A 24,472-nucleotide genomic window follows, 5' to 3' on the forward strand; every position below is an offset into this window, starting at 1 on the left:
ATTTGCTTTTGCATGATCTGCTGCAGTGGCATCCTAAGTGGTCCTGCAACGTTCACTTTGTCTCCCTTCAATCTTTTCTTCATACTGCTTCCAAAGTACGCTTCTTCCTTTACCTCTAGTGATTTCCCCTTACTTTCAAGTTGAAGACCAAAATTAGATTTGAAGGCAGTTTACTCTCTTCTTTATCACATGCTGCCTTTTGGTTTCCCCACATGCTCTGCTGTTGATGCAAAAATAACTAATTTTTATTTAAAGGTGACTTACATTACTTTGTTCACAGTGTTTTTAAAAATTTCAAATGAAAGCTCTATTTGACAAAATATTTAAATATTTTGAGAAAAATGGGTATTTTCTTCAAAGAAAAAATTAGCTGTTTATTTTAATGTAAGCCTATGTATATTTAAGGTTTAAGGTTCAAACTTGGATCAAACTAAAGTGATCATCTGGTTGTTAGTCTATACGATAAGCCAGTTAGATTTTATTAGACTCTTATATACAAGATTTTGGTTTTATGGTTTTTCTGACAGTTTGAATCGCTAATCTTTTGTGTTTTGTCATCTAAAAGTGAATATTTTAAAATGATCATTGGCGTTTGAATATAGGTAGTAGATCTTTTACTTGACAGCTATTAGATCTTTTAATTTACAAAGTTGATATTACTTGTTTACTAGCTTTTATAAGAGGATTTTAATGATGTATATAGCATAGTAAAATTTTATTTGTGGTAATAACTGATTAATTTCTAACCTTTTAAAAAATCATGTTCGATTTTACTTTTGTCATCTGGAGACCCATATTTCTAAGTAAGAATTTTTGTGCCATTAATAATCCATCACTGAAATAAAACAGAATTATATAAGATGAATTACAACGTAGAAGTAATAATAAAAATCTTGAAATTATATTCTTTGTTTTATTTTTAAAAAGGCTTTTCTTGCTTTATCTACCAGCTATCCTGTGAATATCAGACATTTAATTGTTTCTATATTGAGTTGAGAGTATTTACACTTAAACAGTTGTGATGTCATTGTTTTTGTGTCTTTATCACTATCTTGATTTTCTGTAGGGTGGGTCTGCTTGATATTATATCCCTGGCATTAATCAGTTTGCATATAAATTGAGTCAGCTTTGATTTTAATATTGCTTTCTTGTGAAATATTAATGTTTTTATTAAATCTTTACTACTGCCAGGTATATTGAATGTTATGGATAGATTGTAAAATGAAAATTGGAATTAGTCTAATGCCTTGTCTTGAAGTACATGATGAATTAGAGTGGTTTTCCTCTGAAGCTGGGATGATGTTACCATGGTGAGAGCTTCTGTTGCCATGACATTTGCTTGCATATTTTGATAGGTCTTCATTTGAAGAAGGGCTCTGTTTCCTGGCAGACTGGAAAAGTGTCATTCTATCTTTTCCCCAAATGTGTTATTTTTTACTGAAAAATATAATAATTTCCAAAGAATTGTAATAGTGAAGTGCCAAGAAAGAAAATACACCTTATTTTAAATTTTTTTCCTTGTTCAACTTTTGGAACATAGCAGAATAGTCTTAGCTTGCTTTGTATGAGGAGGAAGAACATCATTTTTCTAGTTTTCTTAATAAATAAAATACTGTATTTCCATTGGATTGTGTTGACAAAATAAGCAGCTAAAGATGAATAATTTATAATCAGTCTCAGATGGATATAGATATATAATGTTATTGTACAACCGAAGACATGGCTAATGATGATATATTGGTAGCAGAGCAAGGGGAAAATAAATATAAATAAGGATTTCACAAAAAATGAATGAATCAGTGAATTCTGGTAGGGTAAATATATAAAGTGTAAAATCAGTTTTCATATAAATGATAAATATTAAACAATGAATTAAGGATAGTTCTTTCTTACTCATAATGTATGTTTAGTGTTGAAACATTAGTGGTAATTTTTTAAAAAAATTGTGTTTGACAGTGGTATGTTTTTAATTTTTGACCAGATAATACAGAAATTCCAACATGTAGTAAAAACACACAGAAGAAGCTCTTGCTCACATATCATCTCTTCCTCAGTTACTGACTATTGCTAGTTTTTAACTTTTTGTAGTTTCTTTATGCATTTATAAACAATTACAAATATGTTAATACATTCTTATTCCCACCCTACTTTTCAAGAAAGGTAGCATATAATTTTGTGCTTTGCTTTTCAGAATTTGTCCATCCGTGTTTTTAAATGTGTATTTTGTTAGTGCTCTAATTTTAGCATCTGGGGACATGTTGGGATCAGCACAAAGATAGGGGTTATTTTAGACATCTCCCATCCCTTATGCTTGAGGCAATTCAGAGTTTTAGAAGGAAATATTTAAAAGTACACATTCTGTCAATTAAGAATGAAAAAAAATTGATTCTCATTTTGTTGTTGAAGTTCCGTGATGACTTCAGTGGCTTTTTCTACTGGTAGACCAATTCGTATTGTAAAAGCTATAAATTAAAATATTCTATAATGAGTACATATTTATACAAGCTATTTTTTTCTGCTTCAGATTGTTTTCTTCTTTCCTCTATTACTCCCATTCATCCTTTGAATGTCAAATTAGGTGTTGCTTGGGGAAGCCAGGTCTGGCTAGGTGAGTGTGACTCTGCCCTGCTACCACAGTACTCTTGTTGGCTCCAAATCATTTAACACCATATTGTGATTTTTTAGTTATTTTAAGAATTCTTATTTCCCTAACTAGACTATAAATACCATGAAAGCAGAGACCATATTTATCTCATTCACAGTGATATTTTTAATACCTATAACGTAGTAGGTTCTCAGAGGATGACTATTAGGTGCTGTGTTTTGTATGTATACATTCTAAATGTCTCAGTTCCTGAGATTCACTGGACTTTCTCTTATTTCTGTTTATATTCATTCTTCTTCCCTATAACTCTCTATTTAAATTTTACTTCCTTTGAGAAGCTTCTCTTGATCTTTTTGATTATATGCTGTATTCTATATTACATGCCATCATAGTTCTGAACTGCACATTTGGTATAGTTCACAATCTTTTGTAATTGCTTATTTGTCTGAAATCCTCCCATTACCGTCACTCTCTGGCCTCTAGTGTAGAGGTTGACGCAGACCTACTAGTTGATCAGTAGATATTTATTGGAGAAAAAAAGAATGAATGCATACTCTAGACAGTGGTTCTCAACTGGGGCCATTTTATTTGCCAGATGACATTCAACAATGTCTGGAGACATTTTTGATTATCACAGCTGAGAGGGGGTAAATGTTGGTGCTGGTGTCAGTGAGCACTGGCCAGGAATGCTGCTAAATCTTCTACAATGCACAGGACAGACCTCCTCTGACCCCGTTCCGTGCCCCAAGCAAACACTTATCTGGACTACAAATGAAGATTTGGAAATAGTTTTTATCTTAGGTGTATTTGGAGCTCTAGAGGAGTGGGTCATACGCAATGAGTAACAGTGAAAAAAGGCAGAGAATAGATACTTGAAGAATGTATATTCAAAATTGATTCCAATGTTGAAATTTACCCCAAATGACACAATTTTTTAAATCTCTGATAAATATTTAATGTTAATGTTTCTCTGATGGTTTTTAATGAAGCAGAATAAGCCTGTATAGTATTATATACTGACTTTTTATCACATTCCCTGTCTGCCATGCCCTGTTGTGTGATACTTGTATGTGTTTCCTTTCTGTTCCTTGCTTTCTGTCATTCAAGGGCTGTGTGTGTGTGTGTGTGTGTGTGTGTGTGTATTTCATGTTGAGTAATGTAACATGAAGTTATAAAATTATTTTTGTTATGAAGTTTTTGAGAACTTCTTTGCTTCCTGAGATAATTAGAACTCTTGGAGTTATTTTAAAGCTGGATTTATTAAATAAATGATTTACAAAGAAATTGAGTTGTTCTCTTAAACAGAAATATTGACAAGAGGGCAAAATTACTCCCATTGCCTTCTTTAACTAAATTATCTGCCTTCCAACTGAGAGCACTGTCTGTTGTATCAATTCTTCATACCAATGTTAGGAGCACAGAAGATTGTTTTAGTGGTATATATAATATAAATTAGTAAGAAGGAGGTTAATGTGATTGATGTATAGAGTAACTAGGTTGCAGGTGTTATTTGTATCTAGAGTTTGATCAACTGTCAGTAGACTGCTTTGATTTAGACTTGTGTCTACCAGAGAAGAGGAGAAACTGTGAGAGTCTACTAGCTTGAAAAGTTAATGGATTTTTTTTAGTCATATGACAGTAATCTTAGATATTAAGTGGGAATTAATCTGGAGTTGTGGAATGTATTAGCTCATTCCTTCATCTAATAAGTTGGGTGCTTACTATATGTCATATACATTGCTGAATTTTGGAAATAATAAAAATGGATAAAGGCGGGGTGTCTGCCCACAAAGCACTTGCATTCTGTGGAGAAACTTGACATAGCAGCACATTACATTACAGTGTATAAGGTGAAAGAGTGCAGACTGATGGAGTAGGGGAGGTCTCTGGTGGGCCCAGAGAGTAGGGTCAGGGTACATTGGGAGATTAGGCCTATGTTAAAGTTAGGTCTAGATAGTTGGCTTAGTAGGCTTTCACCATTAGTAGAGATGAACTAAGTGGTTTGGCTTCTGAAGAAGTTTAGGTGCTGAGCTCTTTTCCTGCTATCCAGGCCACTTGCCAGTTGCTTTCTCCTCCCACTCATCCCTCCCCACAAAACTAGAGTAATTAGAAAACCACTGACTTAAAATTGGTTTCCTTTGGACCAGTTTTATAATCTTATCTCTTGACATCATTTAATCCAACCTTTTCAACCTTTAATCATTTGCTTTTGGACAAATGATACATTTTATTATGTTAATGGCATGAAGATTTTTGTACTACTGTGATTTGGGAATTTTTTTGAACAAGTTGTAACCATTCTGGTTATCAATTTGTTTATCTGTAAAAAGGGGAGTTTACTGCATGTTGTCAGGGCCCCTCATTTTTCTAGTATTCTTATTCAGGTCTATTAACTGGTCTGGATACTGAGTATTTTTATTTAACCTTTTTTTTTTTAAGATTTTATTTATTTATTAGAGAAAGAGATGAGAGAGAACACACAAACAGGGGGAGCAGCAGAGGGAGTGGGAGAAGTAGGCTCTCTGTTGAGCAGGGAGCCTAATGTGGGGCTTGATCCCAGGACCCTGGGATCTTAACTTGAGCCGAAGGCAAATGATTAACCAACTGAGCCATCCAGGCACCCCTAACCTGTCATTATTCCAGTTTTCTTATTGGCTAAATTTTAAAATCACTGTAGTTCTGTGGAACTGCCTACATACAGAAACTAAAGCTGAAGTTTCGGAAGTCTTTGTATAATTATAGTTTTTTCAGAAGTTGTTTCATTAGAAATGTAAGCCATAGGTTATTTTATATTAAAACAACAGCAAGAAGAAATTAATTAGACTTGTGAATAAGATAGTAGAAATAGTAATCTGAATGTTTTTGAGTAACCTGAATAAACCAAGAAACTAAATCAATTCTCTTATAATTTTTTTTAAAAGATTTTGTTTATTTATTTGACAGAGAGAGACAGATCACAAGTAGACAGAGAGGCAGGCAGAGAGAGAGGGGGAAGCAGGCTCCCCGCCAAGCAGAGAGCCCGATGCGGGGCTCGATCCCAGCACCCTGAGATCATGACCCGAACCAAAGGCAGAGACTTAACCCACTGAGCCACCCAGGTGCCCCCTCTTATAATTTTACTCTCGAATTACAACTTCAATTTCCAGAAGTAGCGGTAAAACTTTGTAAGTAAATGAGAAATGTCAGCAAGCTTTTGGGAACTGGGAAGTCTCCATTTTCTTCCTCTGAGTCTTTCCATGATACCTCTCCTTACTGTCTCTACCAAGTTTGTCACCTTTCAGAAATGGAATACCAAATGATTGCCTTGACATAGTTTTATTGGGAGAATGGTTCTTCCCCCCATTTTACATCAACAAGAACAGCATAAAGTAATGAGCCAATTTAGTCTCAGAAAACTTGAACTAACTTCCCCTCAATTCAGATTATGTTCCTGGTCCCATTACTTAGAATCTTATAACCTGTTTTTAAAAATTCATTTTATGCATTTTTCTTATTCAGGAAGACTTCCTTTCCCCCATCCCTCTGATTTTGATGTCTTTGTTGTACTTCCTTAGCAACTCTTCTTTAGGTGGTTTTTTTTTTTTTAACACCTTTATTATCTCTTGCAGATTAGATTAAAAGCCTCACTGTGGTTGAGGTCACTGTTTTGTTACTTTGTGTCTTCTCCAGCTAGTGTGGTACTAGGCACATACTATGTACTTAGTATTGAATGAATGACTTATCTTCCATACAGGGTATTTATATTTGTCAATTTTGCACCAGAGATATTTGCTATTTGCTTTTCCGTGAAATATGGACAAAGGATCTACCCAAGCCACTAAGTCTGGAGTTGTTTTACTCTTCTGTCCTGTAGCATTATAGCTAATTATACCAATTAGGATTTCTCCTGTTTTCCTTAAAACTAAATGCTAGGACAATAAAAATAAAACTAATATTATGGTAAGACCAGGGATCTTTCTTAGCTTCAAGGTGTGATCCTTGTAAAGAAGGCATTCTGTCTCAGGTTTCAGTGTAGGGCCTAGAGGGAATATGATAACATAATTGCTGACATTTTACTAGTGGGAATCATAGAGGAGCATAGGGTTACAAAGTATGAGATAGCTCTGCTTTAGATATCATGTTTAAGCAAGATACTATTAACTGCATTTTTACAAGGGAAATAGATAAAGCTCCACTTTGAACTTGCTTAAAATCATGAAGTTAGTAGAGGCAAAAAGGAACTAAATATCTTGCCGCTTTTGCTATTGTTCCTATAGCTTCCTTTACATCAGAGTTTCTCAACTTTGGTACCATTGACATTTTGAGCTGGATAATTCTTTGCGGTGAGCAGCGGCCATGTAGGTTTCAAGTTTAGCAACACCTCTGGTCTCTACCCACTAGATGGCAGCATTACTCCCTCCCCTTCCCTAGTTGACAACCAAAAATGTCGGCATGGCCAAATACCGGGGTTGGGTGGGGGCTGGGGATCGGATAAAATCGCCCCTATTGAGAACCACTGCTTTATCCAACAAATATATCACTTATGCCTCCATTTCATTTCCTCTCTAAGTTTTAGAGACTTCCTTATGGCATATGGCCATCTTTTATCTCTAAGCCAAATTCTGTTCCCATTTGGTAAATACTTTCTCAAATACCGTATTCTGTTGTCTGAATTTGCATTAATTACATTTTTTCCTTAAGAGGATCATGGATAACTCAGGTTATATTGGTGATTGCTTTCAGACATAACCTATCCCCAGTTTTTTACTTAGAACAGCTTACCTGGTAAAGCCAGATTTATTTCTGTTGCACTAAGTATTATATGTATTAGTTAAATATAGCTTTGCTAATTATTTTTATCTAGATACATGTTAGTGAATTTAATGAAATTAAAATGTATTTTTCCCTAATTAACCCTGATAATTGTAGCTTGAAAGGATATTTTTGTTTCCATGTTTATAGTTCAGCAAGATTCTGTATTTTAAGTTTGATAACTCATAAATATTTGATTTTATAAATTTTTTCAAACAATTTTATTTTTGCCAAGTGGGAGAGAGAGAGTGAGAGGACGAGTAAGGGGGAAGGGCAGAGGGAGGGGGAAGGGCAGAGGGAGAGGTAGACTCCCTGCTGAGCAGGGAGCCTAATAGGGGACTTGATCCCAGGACCCTGAGATTATGACCTGAGTTGAAGGCAGAGGCTTAACTGACTGAGTCACCCAGGCACCCATAAATATCTAATTTTAAAAGCTAAGTCCCTGTATTATATAATGTCTTTGCCTTTATTATTTTGGGGATCATGAAAAAAGGATTTTTTTTGGAGTGATTGATATGTGTAGTCTTTCATAAATATTGCTAATTTAAATCATTTCATAATCTGAATTATTCTATTTTAAAAATATATTCAAATGTACCAGAGATTAATACTCCATAATACATTTAAAATTTTTCACTTCATTATGTTTATTTATCAAGTATTTATTGAGGATTTTACTAGGTGTTTTGTAGGCACATAATTAGACATGTTTTTCACAGGAGTAGAATTTACATTCTAATAAGTATTTTAATACATTTTACTCATAGAATCTATGTCATTGTAGAATTTACATTCAGTAATTGAGAACTATGGTATTTTAAAGTATAATTTTCTAAAATCTATTATGAATTTCATTAATTTTCATAAAGGTGCTTTGAAATTCCCAATAATATTAAGTCTAGTATTTCAGATTAATAAATGGTTTAGTGTGCAGTGAGTTGAGGAATGACTTAAATTTCTGAATTATTGCTGTGAAAAAACAGAATTAGTACATGCTGTTTTCTCATTAGATTGAAGATTGAGTCTTAATTTCCAGAGAGAAGAATTGAAGGATATTTAATGTTTATTATACAAATAATATTATAGATTTAAAATTCTTCTCAAAATTTGTCATTAGCTACCTGTTATGAAATATTTTCAAACTGTACACCATTAAACTTTCCTATATTTAATAACTTAGATTGGTATTGGTTTTTAAGTGGTCCCATACTCATAGTTGTAGATAAACAGAGAGCGGAAGCAAATTGATGGTTTGTCTCTAAGGATGACATTCCCTTGGCAGAGGTTGTAAATGGTGTTAAGGTGGGGTGCTGACTTTACTTTCTTCCCTTACTTTTTTTTTAACCTCTCGATAGCAATAGCGAACCACTCTCGCCAAAAGGTCTATGACATTTCTGTCAGGTGTGCTTTATTAGAAAAAAGATTAAATTTTATCAGATTGTTTTCATTAGTGGGTTGACAACTGGAAAATTTTACGGTTTTAGCATTTAAAAAACTTTATATTCAGTAAGTTTAAAGGGATTTATGTGTTATTATCCCAAGGTAAATATGTTACCTAAATGAATCTTTCAGGGCAAAGAAATGGATGAAATTTCCATTGAAATATTATATATTTGATTTTATATTCATTCATGTTTAAACATAAGACTTGGAGGAAATAGCATGTATTCTTAACTTTGCTACAGATAAAATATCTTTCCTTTCAAGGCCAGTGGTTTGTCTTTGTAGTAAAACAAGGCAAACTAAATTTGTCATTATGTGGATTTCTGTTTGAAATAAGTAATCCTGTGACTAGGGTTTTTGCAGTTTTCCCAGATTTATAAAAATGTATTAGAATGCAATTTGACTTTTATATTTAAGAAAAATACTAGTAGTAGAGAGTTCTTAGTAATTTTTCCTTCCTGATGAGTATCTTTCTCATAATATGGCTCCATTCTTAATGCCCTTGCTGAATATATATACTTGCCTCTCTTTCAGTAGATCCTATAATTTTCTACTCCTATGTTTTACCATGTTTACTTCATGCTCAGGTCTACATAAGTGAATATTATCCATCTGTCAAGGCTTACAATGATCATTCCTCTATAATCAGTTACTAATTCACTCACGTAAAATATTTCCTCTTTTTACTATGTTCCCAGAATACATTTAAAACATTTTTTTCCCTATAGTCTCTTTAATTGCATGGATAGCAATAACTTATATGTCCCCCACCCCCTCGTACCTCTTATCACTATGAATTTGCCTATTCTGGATATTTCATGTAGGTGTAGTCATACAGTTTTTGTCTTTTTGTGTCTGGCTTATTTCACTTAGCATAGTGTTTTCGAGATTCATTCATTTTGTAACATGTATTAGAACTTCATTTCTTTTTATGGCTGAATAGTCCATTGTATGTACATAGCATATTTTGTTTATCCATTCATATGGTGATGGAACTTAGGTTTCCACCTTTTGACTATGGTGAATAATTCTGCACCAAACATTTGCATCTATAAGTATCTGTTTGAGTCCCTGTTTTCAATTTTTTTGGCTGTGTACCTAAGTTAGGGTTGCTGAATCATAGGATAATTCTGTGTTTAACTTTTTGAGGAACTGTCAAACTGTTATCTGTAGTGGCTGCATCATTTTTTTTTTCCGTATAGTAATATATGTGGGTTCTAATTTCTCTGTATTCTAACACTTGTCCCCCCCCTTTTAAGACAAATCAAAGCCACCCTAGTAGGTATGAAGTGGCATCCCATTGTGATTTTGATTTACATTATTTTCATGGTTTAGCTTTATGTGCTTATTGGACTTTTTATATCTTCTATGTAGAAATGTCTATTTGATTCGAATGTGGGGCTTATACTCAGGATCCTGATAGCAGGACCTGAGCTGAGATGAAGAGTTCGATGCTCAACTGAGCACCCCAGGCACCCCTGACAATTTTTAAATTGTATTGTTTGTCTTTTGTTATTGAGTTGTAGGAGTTCTTTATATATTTTGGGTATTAAATCCTTATTAGATATATGATTTGCATTTTCTCTCCCATTCTGTAGATCATCTTTTCATTTTCTTGATAATGTCTTATGATGTACAAGTTTTTTATTTATTTTTTAATCTTTTTTTTTCATTTTTTTTCCCATTTTATTTATTTTATTTTATTTCTTTTCAGTGTTCCAGAATTCATTGTTTATGCACCACACCCAGTGCTCCATGCAGTACATGCCCACCCTAATACCCACCACCAGGCTCACCAACCCCTACCTTCCTCCCCTCCAAAACCCTCAGTTTGTTTCTCAGAGTCCATAGTCTCTCATGGTTTGTCTGCCCCTCCGATTTCCCCCATCTCACTTCTCCTCTCCATCTCCCTATGTCCTCTGTGTTATTCATATGCTCCACAAGTAAGTGAAACCATATAACTTGACTCTCTCTGCTTGACTTATTTCACTCAGCATAATCTCTTCCAGTCCCATCCATGTTGATACAAAAGTTGGGTATTCATCTTTTCTGATGGAGGCACAATACTCCATTGTATATATGGACCATATCTTCTTTTTTTAAAAAATAATTTTTAAATTTTTAAATAAACATTTAATGTATTATTAGCCCCAAGGGTACAGGTCTGTGAATCGCCAGGTTTACATACTTCACAGCACTCACCATAGCACATACCCTCCCCAGTGTCCATAACCCCACCACCCACTCCCTATGCCCTTTCCCCCAGCAACCCTCAGTTTCTTTTGTGAGATTAAGAGTCTGTTATGGTTTTGGACCATATCTTCTTTATCCATTCGTCTGTTGAAGGGCATCTTGGTTCTTTCCACAGTTTGGCGACTGTGGCCATTGCAGCTGTGAACATTGGGGTGCATATGGCCCTTCTTTTCACTACATCTGTATCTTTGGTGTAAATACCCAGTAGTGCAATTGCAGGGTCATAGGGTAGCTCTATTTTTAATTTTTTGAGGAATCTCCACACTGTTTTCCAAAGTGGCTGCACCAACTTGCACTCCCACCAACAGTGTAAGAGGGTTCCCCTTTCTCTGCACCCTCTCCAACACTTCTTGTTTACTGACTTGTTAATTTTGGCCATTCTAACTGGTGTAAGGTGGAATCTCAATGTGGTTTTGATTTGAATCTCCCTGATGGCTAGTGATGATGAACATTTTTTCATGTGTCTGTTAGCCATTTGTGTGTCTTCTTTGGAGGAGTGTATATTCATGTCTTCTGCCCATTTTTTGACATGATTATCTGTTTTGTGTGTTTTGAGTTTGAGGAATTCTTTATAGGTCTTGGATATCAGCCCTTTGTCTGTAGTGTCATTTGCAAATATGTTCTCCCATTCCATGGTTGCCTCTTTGTTTTGTTGACTGTTTCCTTTGCTGCACAACAGTTTTTTAATTTGATGAAGATCAGTTTACCTTTATTTTTTTCTTTTATTTCTTGTGCTTTTTGTCTCATATCTGAGAATCCAAGATTATAAAAATGTACCCATGTTTTCTTCTAAGAGTTGTATGGTTTTAGTTGTTATATTTAGGTTACTGGTCCATTTAAAAATGTATATTTATTTATTTTAGAGAGAGAAAATGTATTTATTATAATTAATTATAAAATTATTTATTTTGGGGCGCCTGGATGGCTCAGTGGGTTAAAGCCGCTGCCTTCAGCTCAGGTCATGATCCCAGCGTCCTGGGAACGAGCCCCGCATCGGGCTCTCTGCTCAGCAGGGAGCCTGCTTCCTCCCTTCTCTCTCTGCCTGCCTCTCTGCCTACTTGTGATCTGTCTGTCAAATAAATAAATAAAATCTTTAAAAAATATATTTATTTTATTATAATTATAAAATTATTTATTTTATAAATAATTAATTTATTTTAGAGAAAGCAGGGGGAGGGAAAGATGGAAAAGGAGAGAATCTTCAAGCAGACTCCCCACTGGGCATGGAGCCTAATGGAGGACTTGATCTCACAACTCCAAGATCATGACCCAGAACAAAATCAAGAGTCAGACACTCAATCGACTGAGCCACCCAAGCCCCCAACATTGGTCCATTTTTAATTAGTTTTTTATATAGTGGGAGATAGCAATCCAACTTCATTATATTTTGCATGTGGAAATCTAGCTATCCCAGCATCATCAAGAGAATATTCTCTCCCCATTGAATGGACTTTGCATCCTTGTAAAAAAAAAAAATCATTGGCTATTGACATATAAGTTTATTTCTGTACTCTCAGTTCTTTTCCATTGGTCTGTGTCTACCTTTATGCCAGTATCTCTGTTTTGATTAACAGTAGCCTTGTACTAAGGTTTGAAATTGGGATGTCTGAATCCTCCAACTTTGTCATTCTCTTTTCAATATTGTTTTGGTTTTCTTGGGTCTCTTGTAATTCTATATGAATATGGGGATCAGCTTTTTTATTTCTATGCAAAAGGCTGTTGGAATTTTGATAGGGATTATGTTGAATCTACAGATTGCTTTGGGTAGTATTAACATCCTAGCGATATTCAGTCTTCCTAAATTTTGATACCTAAATTGAGACCATTTCCAGTGTGTGATGTATATGTTGGTTCCCCACATCAACAAGTAATTCTATGACACCAGCTGGGTGTCCTATAATTAACTCAATTCTGACACTTGGAGGTAGTATCAAATTCCACAGGTTGAAGACTCAGTCCTACAAGATTTCTGCCTTCCCCCTTCCCTTTGGATGCCAGGGGCAAGCCCAGTTATTACCTGTACTTCTGACCAACTGACTATAAATCTGAGGTTTCCATGACCCTCTCCTCAGGTTTGATTAATTTGCTAGATGGAATCCATCCATAGACAAAGGAATTGGGAAGGGGCACAGAATTTTCATGCCCTTTCTAACCTTGCAACTCTCCCCGAATTTTCACATGGTCACCAACCTAGAAGCTCTCTGAACCCTCTCCTTTTGTTGTTGTGTGTGTGTGTGTGTGTGTGTGTGTGTTTTCCCATGGAGTCTTCATTACTTAGTCATGATTGATTAGATCAGTGACCATTGGCGATTGATCTAATGTCCAGCCTTTCTCTCTTCCCTAGAAGTCAGAGGGGGAGGGACTGAAAATTCCTATCCTCTAATCACATGGTTGGCTGCTCTGGCCACCAGTCCTCAACATTAATTAAGTGCTTTCCAAAATCCACCTCACTTGACAGAACAAAAGACCTTTATTGTACTCATCACTGGAACCCTGGAATTCCAAGGGTTTTAGGAGCTCTGTACCAGAAGCAGGATGAAGACCAAATATATATTTCTTACTATAAATCACAATATCACACTATGTATGAACACTAGATGTTTTCCAACTTTTAGGTCTTTAACTTTTTCAGTAAGGTTTGGCAGTTTTCAGTATAAAGACCATTTACTTCCTTGGTTGAATTTATTCCTAGGAATTTTGTTCTTTTAGATGTTATTATAAATGGAATTGCTTTCCTTTTTGGATTGTTTTCATTGCTGTTGTATAGAAACACAATTGATTTTTTATATTGATAGTTCGATCAAAATATTAAATTATGAGGAATGAATTTAAGAAAACTTGTCTTAAGATTCATATATTGAAAACCAGACAGTGTTGCTGAGAAAATTTTGGAAGACCTAAATAAATATATTTGTAGCGTTCATGAATTGGAAGATTCAGTGTTAAGATGCCGTGTCTCTCCAAATCGACCTTTTGATTCACTGCAATCTTAAATAAGATTCCAGTAGATTTATTTTTTATAGAAATTGATCAGCCGATTTTAAAATTTTTGTGGAAATATAAATGCAACCTTAGCTAGGAGGGTTTGGGAAAAGAATAAAGTTTAAGGACTTACACAATGAGATTTCAAAACTTACGATAAAGTCACAGTAATTGAGACTTCCCATGTTTACTGCAGAATTATTCATAGTAACCAAGATACGGAAACCACCCAAGTGTCCATCAACAGATGAATAGATAAAATATAGTGTGTGTGTGTGTGTGTGTATACATATATATATATATATATATATATATATATATATATATATATGGAATATTATTCAGTCTTAAGGAAAGAAGGAAATCCTGCCATTTGTGACAACATGGATGAAGGTGAAGTACTTTATGCTAAATGAAATAAGCTAGACAAATATCACATGATCTCACATATAAATGGAATCTTTAACGGAAAAAAAGAAAAGTTGAACACATCATAACAGAGAGAGGACATGGTTGCTAGAGACTGGGGATAGGTGAGAAGAGAAGATACTGATCAAAGGGTAACAACTTTCTATCACAAGGTGAATAAATTCTGGAGACCTAATGTGAACATGGTGACTATGACTAATAATATGTATACTTGAAATTTCCTAAGAGAGTAGATCTTAAATGCTCTTGCCACATGCCCACAAAAATGAAATTATGTGAGATGATGGATATGTTAGCTTGATTGTGGTAGTCATTTCACAGTTTATACATATATCAAAACATCATGTTATACAGAACTTAAATTTTTTCTCAGTCATAGCTCAGTAAAGCTGGAAAAATTGATTTTGGGCTTCATTAAAATAAAAAGAATTACTCATCAAAAGAAATTAAGAAAATGAAAAGGCAAAACAAAGACTGGTAGACAATATTTGCAGTATATACATTCCACCAAGTGTATTTATTCAGAATATATAAACAACTCTTATAAGCCAATAAAAGGAGATAACCTTTTAAGAATAAGGGTAAAGTTTTGAATAGACACTTTACCAAAGAAGATACACAGATAGCAAATAAGCACATTAAAAGATCTTTAAGATCTTCTTTCATGGACCAGAAAGAAACAGAGACAATCTACAGAAACAGAAACTTTACAGGCAATACAGTGGCACTAAGTTCATATGTTTTAATAGTTACTCTGAATGTAAATGGGCTAAATGTTCCAACCAAAAGACTAAGGGTATCAGATTGGATAAAAAATCAAGAACCATCCATATACTGTCTACAAGAGACTTGTTTTAGACCTAAAGACACCTCCGGACTGAAAGTGAGGAGGTGGAGAACCATTTACCACACTAATGGACTGCAGAAGAGAGCTGGGGTAGCAATCCTCATATCAGATGAACTAGATTTTAAACCAAAGACTGTAATAAGAGTTGTAGAGGGATACTGTATCAAAATTAAAGGGTCTATCCAGCAAGAATATCTAGCAATTGTAAATACCTATGCCCCCAGTGTGGGAGCAGCCAGTTATATAAACCAATTAATAACCAAAGTAAAGAAACACATTGATAATACATTAATAGTTGGGGACTTTAACACCTCACTCCTAGTAATGGACAGATCATCTAAGCAGAAGATCAACACAGAAACAAGGGCTTTGAATGACACCCCCGGACCAGATGAACTTCAGAGTTACATACAGAACAATTCATCCCAAAGCAACAGAATACCCATTCTTCTCAAGTGCACATGGAACTTTTTCCAGAATAGGTCACATCCAGGGTCACAAATCAGGTCTCAACTGATACCAAAGGATTGAGATTATTTCTTGCATATTTTCAGACCACAGTGCTCTGAAATGAACTCAGTCACAAGAAGAAATTTGGGAGGAACTTGAACACTTGGAGGTTAAAGAGCATCCTACAAAAGAATGAATGGGTCAACTAGGAAGTTAAAGAAGAATTTAAAAAATTCACAGAAACTAATGAGAAGAAAGCACTTTGGTTCAAAACCTTTGGGATATAGCAAAGGTGGCCCTAAGAGGGAAGTACATAGCAATACAAGCCTCTCTCAAAAAATTAGGAAACTCCCAAATACACAAGCTATTGTACACTTGGAGAAAGAAAAGCAAATAAAGCCTAAACCAAGCAAGAGAAATAATAAAGATTAGAGAAGAAATCAGTGAAATAGAAACCAAAGACCAGTAGAACAGATCAATGAAAACAGGAGCTGGTTCTTTGAAAGAATTAATAAGATTGATAAACCTCTGGCTAGACTTATGCAAAAGAAAAGAGAAAGGACCCAAATTAATAAAATAACGAATGAAAGGAGAGATCACAACCAACACTGAAGAATTATATAAGATTATAAGAACATTTATAAGAACATACTATAAGAAACTATATACTAACAAATTCGGCAATCTGGAAGAAATGGATGCTTTCTTGGAAACTTAGAAACTACAAAAACTGAAACAGGAAGAGGTAGAAAATCTGAACAGACCCATGACCAGCAAGGAAATTAAAGCAGTATTCACAAACCTCCCCCAAAAACAAGAGTCAGGGCCAGGTGGCTTCTCAGGGGAATTCTACCAAACATTTAAAGAAGAAATAATACCTATTCTCCTAAAGCTGTTTCAAAATATCGAAATGGAAGGAAAACTTCCAAATTCCTTCTGTGCGGCCAGCATTACCTTGATCCCAAAACTAGACAAAGACCACATCAAAAAGGAGAATTAAAGACCCATATCCCTGATGAACATGGATGCAAAAATTCTCACCAAGATACTAGCCAAGAGGATCCAACAGTACATTAAAAGGATTATTCACCATGATCAAGTGGGATTTATCTCTGGGCTGCAAGGATTCAACATCTGTAAATCAATCAATGTGATACACTACATAAATAAAAGAAAGAACAAGAACCATATGATCCTCTCAATAGATGCAGAAAAATATTTGGCAAAGTACAGCTTCCTTTCTTGATTAAAATGCTTCACAGTGTAGGGACAGAGGGAACATACCTCAATATCATAAAAGCCATCTATGAAAAGCCCACAGCGAATATCATTCTCAATGGGAAAAAATGGAGAGCTTTTCCCCTAAAGTCAGGGATGTCCACTATCACCACTGCTATTCAACATAGTATTTACAAGTCCTAGACTCAGCAGTCAGACAACAAAAAGAAGTAAAAAGCATCCGAATCGGCAAAGAAGAAATCAAACCCTCACTCTTTGTCGATGACACAATACTCTATGTGGAAAACCCAAAGGACTCCACCCCAACACTGATAGAACTCGTATAGGAATTCAGCAAAATGCAGGACATAAAATCAATGCACAGAAATGACTTGCATTTCTATACACTAACAATGAGGCACAAGAAAGAGGAATTAAGGAATCGATTCTATTTATAATTGCATGGAAAACCATAAGATACCCAGGAACAAACCTAACCGAAGAGGCAAAGAATCTGGACTCAGAAAACTATAGAACACTTATGAAAGATATGGAGGAAGACACAAAGAAATGGAAAAATGTTCCATGATTATGGATTGGAAGAACAAATACTGTTAAAATGGCATGCTACCTAGAGCAGTCTGTTCAATGCAGTCCCTACCAAAATACCATTGACATTTTTCACAGAGCTGGACTAACGATCCTAAAATTTGTATTGATCCAGAAAAGGCTCCAAATAGCCAGGAGAATGTTGAAAAAGAAAACCAAAGCTGGGGGCATCAGAATGCCTGACTTCAAGCTCTAGTGCAAAGCTGTGATCATCAAAATAGCAAAATACTGGCACAAACAGACATTTAGATCAGTGGAACAGAATAGAGAACCCAGAACTGGACCCTCAACTCTATGGTCAACTAATCTTCAACAAAGCAGGAAAGAATATCCAATGGAAAAAAGTCAGTCTCATCAATAAATGGTACTGGGAAAATGGGACAGCCACCTGCAGAGGAATGAAATGGGACCATTCTCTTATACTGTACACAGAGAAACTCAAAATGGATGAAAGACCTAAATGTGAGACAGGAATCTATCAAAATCCTAGAGGAGAACACAGGTACTAACCTCATTGACCCCCACAGCAACTTCTTGCAAGATAACATCTCTAAGGCAAGGGAAACAAAAGCAAAAATGAGCTATTGGGACTTCCATCAGGATAAAAAGTTTTGCACAGCAAAGGAAGCAGTCAACAGAACTAAAAGGCAACCTATGGAGTGGGAGAAGATATTTGCAAATGAGATCAGATAAAGGGCTGGTATCCAAGATATATAAAGAACTTAACAAACTCAACACCCAGAGAACACATAATCAAGCCAAGAAATGGGCAGAAGACATGGAAAGACAATTCTCCAAAGAAGACTTAATAGATGTTCAACAGACACATGAAAAAATGCTCCACATCATTTGCCATCAGAGAAATACAAATCAAAACCACAATGAGATACCACCTTACACCAGTTAGAATGGCTAAAATTAACAAGGCAGGGAACAACAAATGTTGGCAAGGATGTGGAGAAAGGGGAACCCTCTTAGAGTTTTGATGGGAATGCAAGCTGGTACAGCCATTCGGAAAACAGTATGGAGGTGCCTCAAGAAGTTAAAAATAGAGCTACCCTATGACCCAGCAATTGCACTACTGGTTATTTACCCCAGGGATACAGTTGTAGTGAAAAGAAGGGCACATGCACCCCAATGTTCATAGCAACAATGTGCGCAATAGCCACACTGTGGAACAAGCTGAGATGTCCTTCAACAGGTGAATGGATAAAGAAGATGTGGTTCATATATACAATAGAATATTACTCAGCCATCAGAAAGGATGAATACCTATCATTTACATCAATGTGGTTGGAACTGGAAGGAATTATGCTAAGTGAAATAAGTCAAGCAGAGAAAGACAATTACCACATGGTTTCACTTACATGTGGAATATAAGGAATAGCGCAGAAGATCATAGGGACGGGGAGGGAAAACTGAATGGGAAGAAATCAGAGGGAGAGACAAACCATGAGAGACTCTTGACTCTGGGAAACAAACTGAGGGTTGGGGAATGGGAAGTGGATAAGGGGATGGGGTAAATAGGTGATGGGCATTAAGAATGGCACATGATGTGATGAGCAGTGGGTCTTATATGCATCTAATGACTCATTGAACATTATATCAGAAAATAATGTATTATATGTTAGCTAATTGAATTTAAGTAAAAAATGAAAAAGATGAGGAAAAGATCTTTCATTAGAGAAACGCAAGTTAAAATTATGAGATATGCTTCCGAATTAAAATGACCAACAGTACCTAGTCCTGGAGTTGATACAGAGCAAATTGACCTCTCATATATTACCGGTGGGAATGGAAAGTGTTACGGCCACTTTTTAAAACAATTTGAGAGTTTCTTATAATGTTAAATATATATTTACCATGTGACCCAGCCATTCTGCTCCTAGATATTTACCCAAGTTAGGAAAACATGTCGACAGAAATGTTCAGAGCAGCATCATTCATAATTGCCTAAACCTGGAAACCCAAATAGGCATTAGCCTGTAAATGCGTGAGCAGTTTGTGGTATATACAAAAAATGGAATCCCATTCAGTAGTAAAAGGGAACAAACTGCTTATATATGCTCTAGCACTGATCGCAAAAACTTAGGTTAAGAATTTCTTATGAATTCTAAAACAGGCACAGGTATAGTGTAAGAAGAAGGTCTCTGTTGCCAGAGAGTTGGAAGGAATTGAGTGCAGATGTCAGGAGGGAACTTTGGGGTGATTGAGTGCTATATATCATTATTTTGATAGTGGTTATATACTTGTATCCATGAGTTAAAAGTCAGTTGTTAGGGGTATCTGGGTGGCTCAGTCAGGTAAGAGTCTACCTTTGGCTCAGGTCAAATGGATGGAACCCCATGTCGGGCTCCCTGCTCAGCCAGGAATCTGCTTCTCTCTCTTCCTCTGCCCCTCCTTGTGTCCTGACTTTCTCTCTCTCAAATAAATAAAAATCTTAAAAAAAAACAAAAAACCACTCATTAATTTTATTCTTTGTGAATTATCCCGCAATAAAGCTGAACAAGAAAAAACAACTTTTAAATAATGATCAAACTCCCTTTAAGTCATAAAATGATTGGAGAGAATAACAGGTTTCATTTTTTTTCTGGACTTTCACAAACGAGGGTCTGCATGCTTTGGCAGAAAACGGAGAAAGGCTATCACCAAGCAGGTAGGTATCTAGCTTTGCTCATCAGTTGGAGATAAAACTTAAATTCAGAAAAGAAGTAGTAATTTTGCTTTAAAATAAAAATAAAATTTCACTTAAGAGTCTCAAATTTCCAATTATAAATAAGTCACAATGATGAAAAGTACAGCCTAGGGACTATAGTCAGTAATACTGTAATAACTGTGTGGTGACAGATGGTAACTGCACTTTTTGTGGTGAGCAGTGTGTTTGTAGAATATGTAAAACTGTCAAACTTCTATGTTGCATACCTGAAATGTACGTAACATGGTATATCAGCTATACTTCAGTTTAAAAAAGTACAAAGCATACTATAAAAACGAGTTGATATATTTAACTTTTTAACTTCTTATTAACCATTGTCATTTTAATTCATTTTAGAAATACAAACCTGGTCGATGTGATGATATTTTGAAATGGAAGCCTCCCAGTCTAAATTCTGTGGATTTCCGCCTAAAGATAACAAGAATGGGAGGAGAAGGGTAAGTATGCACTTTTGCCACCATTTTTACGTGAAATAATGCTGTTTGTATAAGGCTTCACTGTTTACTGGATACTTGACATATACTTTACCCCCTCAAAAGTAAAATACTTTATTTTTACAATGTACATACATACCTGTACATCTGATTTTCAGCTGTTAGAACTAACGTTTTGTATCCTAACATCTGATTTTCATCTGTAAGATCTACTAACATTTTGGCCTTCAAAAGTACAGTTATTTCTTTTTTTCTTTTTTTTTTCTTTTAAGATTTTATTTACTTATTTGACAGAGATCACAAGTAGGCAGAGAGGCAGAGAGAGAGAGAGGAAGGGAAGCAGGCTCCCTGATGAGCAGAGAGCCCGATGTGGGGCTTGATCTCAGGACCCTGGGATCATGACCTGAGCTGAAGGCAGAGGCCTTAACCCACTGAGCCACCCAGGCGCCCCCAGTTATTTCTAATACAAAAAAATGAACTTTGTTAAATTGTAAAAGTGAAAATAGATTTTGCTTGACAATTCCTGCCAACTGAATTATAAATTAAGATATGATCATGGTTGTTACATCTAAGTGTTTTGAAGTAGGTCTTTTTTACTTCGAAAGAAACTACTTCAGGCTTGCATTTGGATAGCAAAAACATTTCTTCATGGTTTAATTGTTGACTTTCATTAAGATTTTTCATAATTAGGGGCACCTGGGTAGCTCAGATGGTTAAGCATCTGCTTTTGCCTCAGGCCCTGATCTCAAGATCCTGGGATCAGGCCCCACCAAGGGGCACATATAATGTATTATTAGTTTCAGAGGTAGGCTTCAGTGATTCATCAGTCTTAGGTAATAGCCAGTACTCATTACATCACATGCCCCACTTAATGTCCATCACTGCATCCTCCCACCTCCTTCCCCTCCAGCAACCCTTGGTTTATTTCCTATGATTAAGAGTCTTTTATGGTTTGTCTTCCTCTCTGATTTCATCTTGTTTTATTTTTCCCTCCCTTTCCCTATGCTCTTCTCTTCTGTTTCTCAAATTCCACTTACAGTGAGATTGTATGATAATTGTCTTTCTCTGATTGACTTATTTCACTCAGCATAATACCCTCTGGTTCCATCCAGGTCATTGCAAATTGCAAGATTTCATTTTTTTTAACGGCTACATAGTATTCCATGGTATATATACATACCACATCTTCTTTATCCATTCATCTGTTGATGGACTTCTGGGCTCTTTCCATAGTTTGGCTATTGTGGACATTGCTGCTATAAATATTGGAGTGCAGGTGCCCCTTTGGATCACTATATTTGTATCTTGGAGGTAAATACCTAGTAATGTAGTTGCTGGGTTATAGAGCCTTGTGTGTGTTTTATTGATGTTTTGTTGAGTTTTGAAAAATTATTTTGTTTTGCTTTTTACAGATCATAATTCTTAGCATTGAAAAGCTACATGAGGCTGTATATAGAATGTGCATTTTCTAGGTAGCAAAAATGGTAATACTAATTTTTTTCTTGCAGTTACCCACTGCAGTTAAATACAGCAAAATGTTTAGTAGTTTGTCATCCCAGTTTTGCTTTGTTCTTAGTATATTTTAAACTATATTTTGTTCTTTTAAAATTTTACCTATTTTTAAATGACTTCTTACAAAAAAAGAAGAATTACTTTTAATTCTGGTACATCTTTAAAACACACCACAATATCAATACTTAAGGTGATTTTATGATAGGAATGTGTAAGTTATATTTGTGTAGGTACATAATTTATTTATGTAACATGGATGTCAGTTTTCAAAAATAGCGTATTTAATATGAAATACAGTGTAATAACTATTACATAAAGCATGTATTATTCAGTTAGCCAGAGTAATATGCTTTTTTAATGTAAAGAATGTTATGTATTATAGCAGTTTTCACTAAATAAATGAGCTTACATCTAATGCCTATGTTAGATGCTGTATGTTAGAGGGCATTTTAAGAAATATGCCTTTAATAGTTTGAAAGGAGAGTAGCCATTTATCTAAATTGTAAGAATCTGAGCATGTGACCAGTGTAAGTGGTTTAAGATATTAAAATACCATAAGACAAGCTCATTTCTTTTCTTGATTGCACTTCTAAATATTTCTAAATCTAAAAGCTAATCTAATCTAAAGCTTAGAATGGAGTGGAATGTCTTAAAAAGTACAGTATAAGTACCAATCCTTGAAAATGTCTCTGGTTGGTTTTTGTTTTTGTTTTTTATGAAGTCTTAGATTTTCAAAGTATGTTTTTAAGTTTTATCCAGCTGCATTATAGCAATAAAGTGGGTATAGTAGAGATTCTTGTTAGTTTAAAATTTAACACAAATAGAAAAATGTATTGTTAAATGCCCTGTCAATGGCAATTAAAATCTAAACTTCACCTTTTTTTTTTAAACTCCTTTTAGTATCATTTCTAAAGTATATTAGCTTTGATTTATCATGGCCTAAAATAACTTTTATATATCTTAGCTATTCACATTGTATTGAACTTTATAGACATACAATAGAGATTTTTATTTGAGAGCTGTATGGTGTTTTAAAAAATATTATGGGTTTATATTAACTTCTCTATAACCAGAAACTGTGGTCATTGTTTCAAAAGCTAGAATTACAAAGGTCTGTTCTGAAAAGTGCAAACTCTTGAGTACAATGTCAGTGGCTTATAGTGAGTAGTATACCTTTATCATTTTTGCAGCATAGTAGTTTAGAGCACAGATTCTAGAGTCAGACTGCATGGGTTTAAATATCCTTATTAGCTGTGTGACCTTGAGCACATTCCTTTTTTCTGTGCCTTATATTCCTCATTCATAAAATAGAAGTTGACCTCATAAGACTTAAGAAATGAAAGGATTAAATAAGCTAATATATGTACAACAGATGGTGCATGGTGAGCATTTAAATGTTTGCTGTCGTTTTTAATTAAAATAGATTTTAAAGTCCATATTTCCTTTTTGTTGCTCCTGCAATTCTTTTGTTTGCTGAACTGTGTAAGTTCAATTTTCTATGTGAATTATTTCCCATTTGATTGCAATCCCTATTAACTTTTCCCTTTTAAAATGAATATATCTTCATCTTATTTGTGTAATTAATCATAAATTGTTAAACACCTGGAGAGTGAGAACATAAAGTCACAAAACTTATTTGTAGATTTTTTTGGTAACAAACATCTTAAAATAACCTTGGCAATATGGGTAGTGGTTAAGAACACAGGTCTAATGGTTAAGAACGTGGGTTCTTGGCCCAGCCTGCACAGAATCAAATGCTAGCTCCAGTCCTTTCTTGCTGCTGTTACTTTCTTACTAATCTTTCTAAGCTTCCTCATCTGTAAAGTGCCCACAGTAATAGTTTTTATCTCTTGTTGTGAAGATTTGCTTATACTCTATAAAATTTGCAGGAGTTAACAAAGTAAATATGGGTTCTACCGTTATAGACTTGATATTTACGAGCTATTGAGTTAAAATGCAAAAATAATACTGCTTTTTGAGATTTGGTAGGGATTAAATAAAATGATACATATGAAGAATACACAATAGAATCTAATAAATGTTTATTTTTGTCATTTTTGATGGTTATAGTTATTAATTTAACCTCAGCAGACTGTGTATTCATATCATGGATTAAAAGTATGCCCTGCATAATCATGTGGTGGGGGGGGAAGTGCTCTGAAGGAAGAAGCTGCACTTTTCTG

General features: G+C 34.9%; 1 protein-coding gene across 3 annotated transcripts in view; it reads left to right on the plus strand.

The window, feature by feature from the left end:
• RNGTT (RNA guanylyltransferase and 5'-phosphatase) overlaps positions 1–24,472 on the plus strand; it is a 328,397-nt gene that overhangs the window by 177,601 nt on the left and 126,324 nt on the right. For all 3 annotated transcript variants that reach the window (XM_080807179.1, XM_080807180.1, XM_080807181.1), the window contains one exon: positions 20,680–20,780. In XM_080807179.1, coding sequence (XP_080663305.1) covers positions 20,680–20,780 — 101 coding nt within the window. The remainder of the gene's footprint in view (positions 1–20,679; positions 20,781–24,472) is intronic.

The sequence above is a fragment of the Martes martes genome (genome assembly GCF_963455335.1).
Source record: "Martes martes genome assembly, chromosome: 6".
In the NCBI taxonomy this organism is placed as follows: Eukaryota; Metazoa; Chordata; class Mammalia; order Carnivora; family Mustelidae; genus Martes; species Martes martes.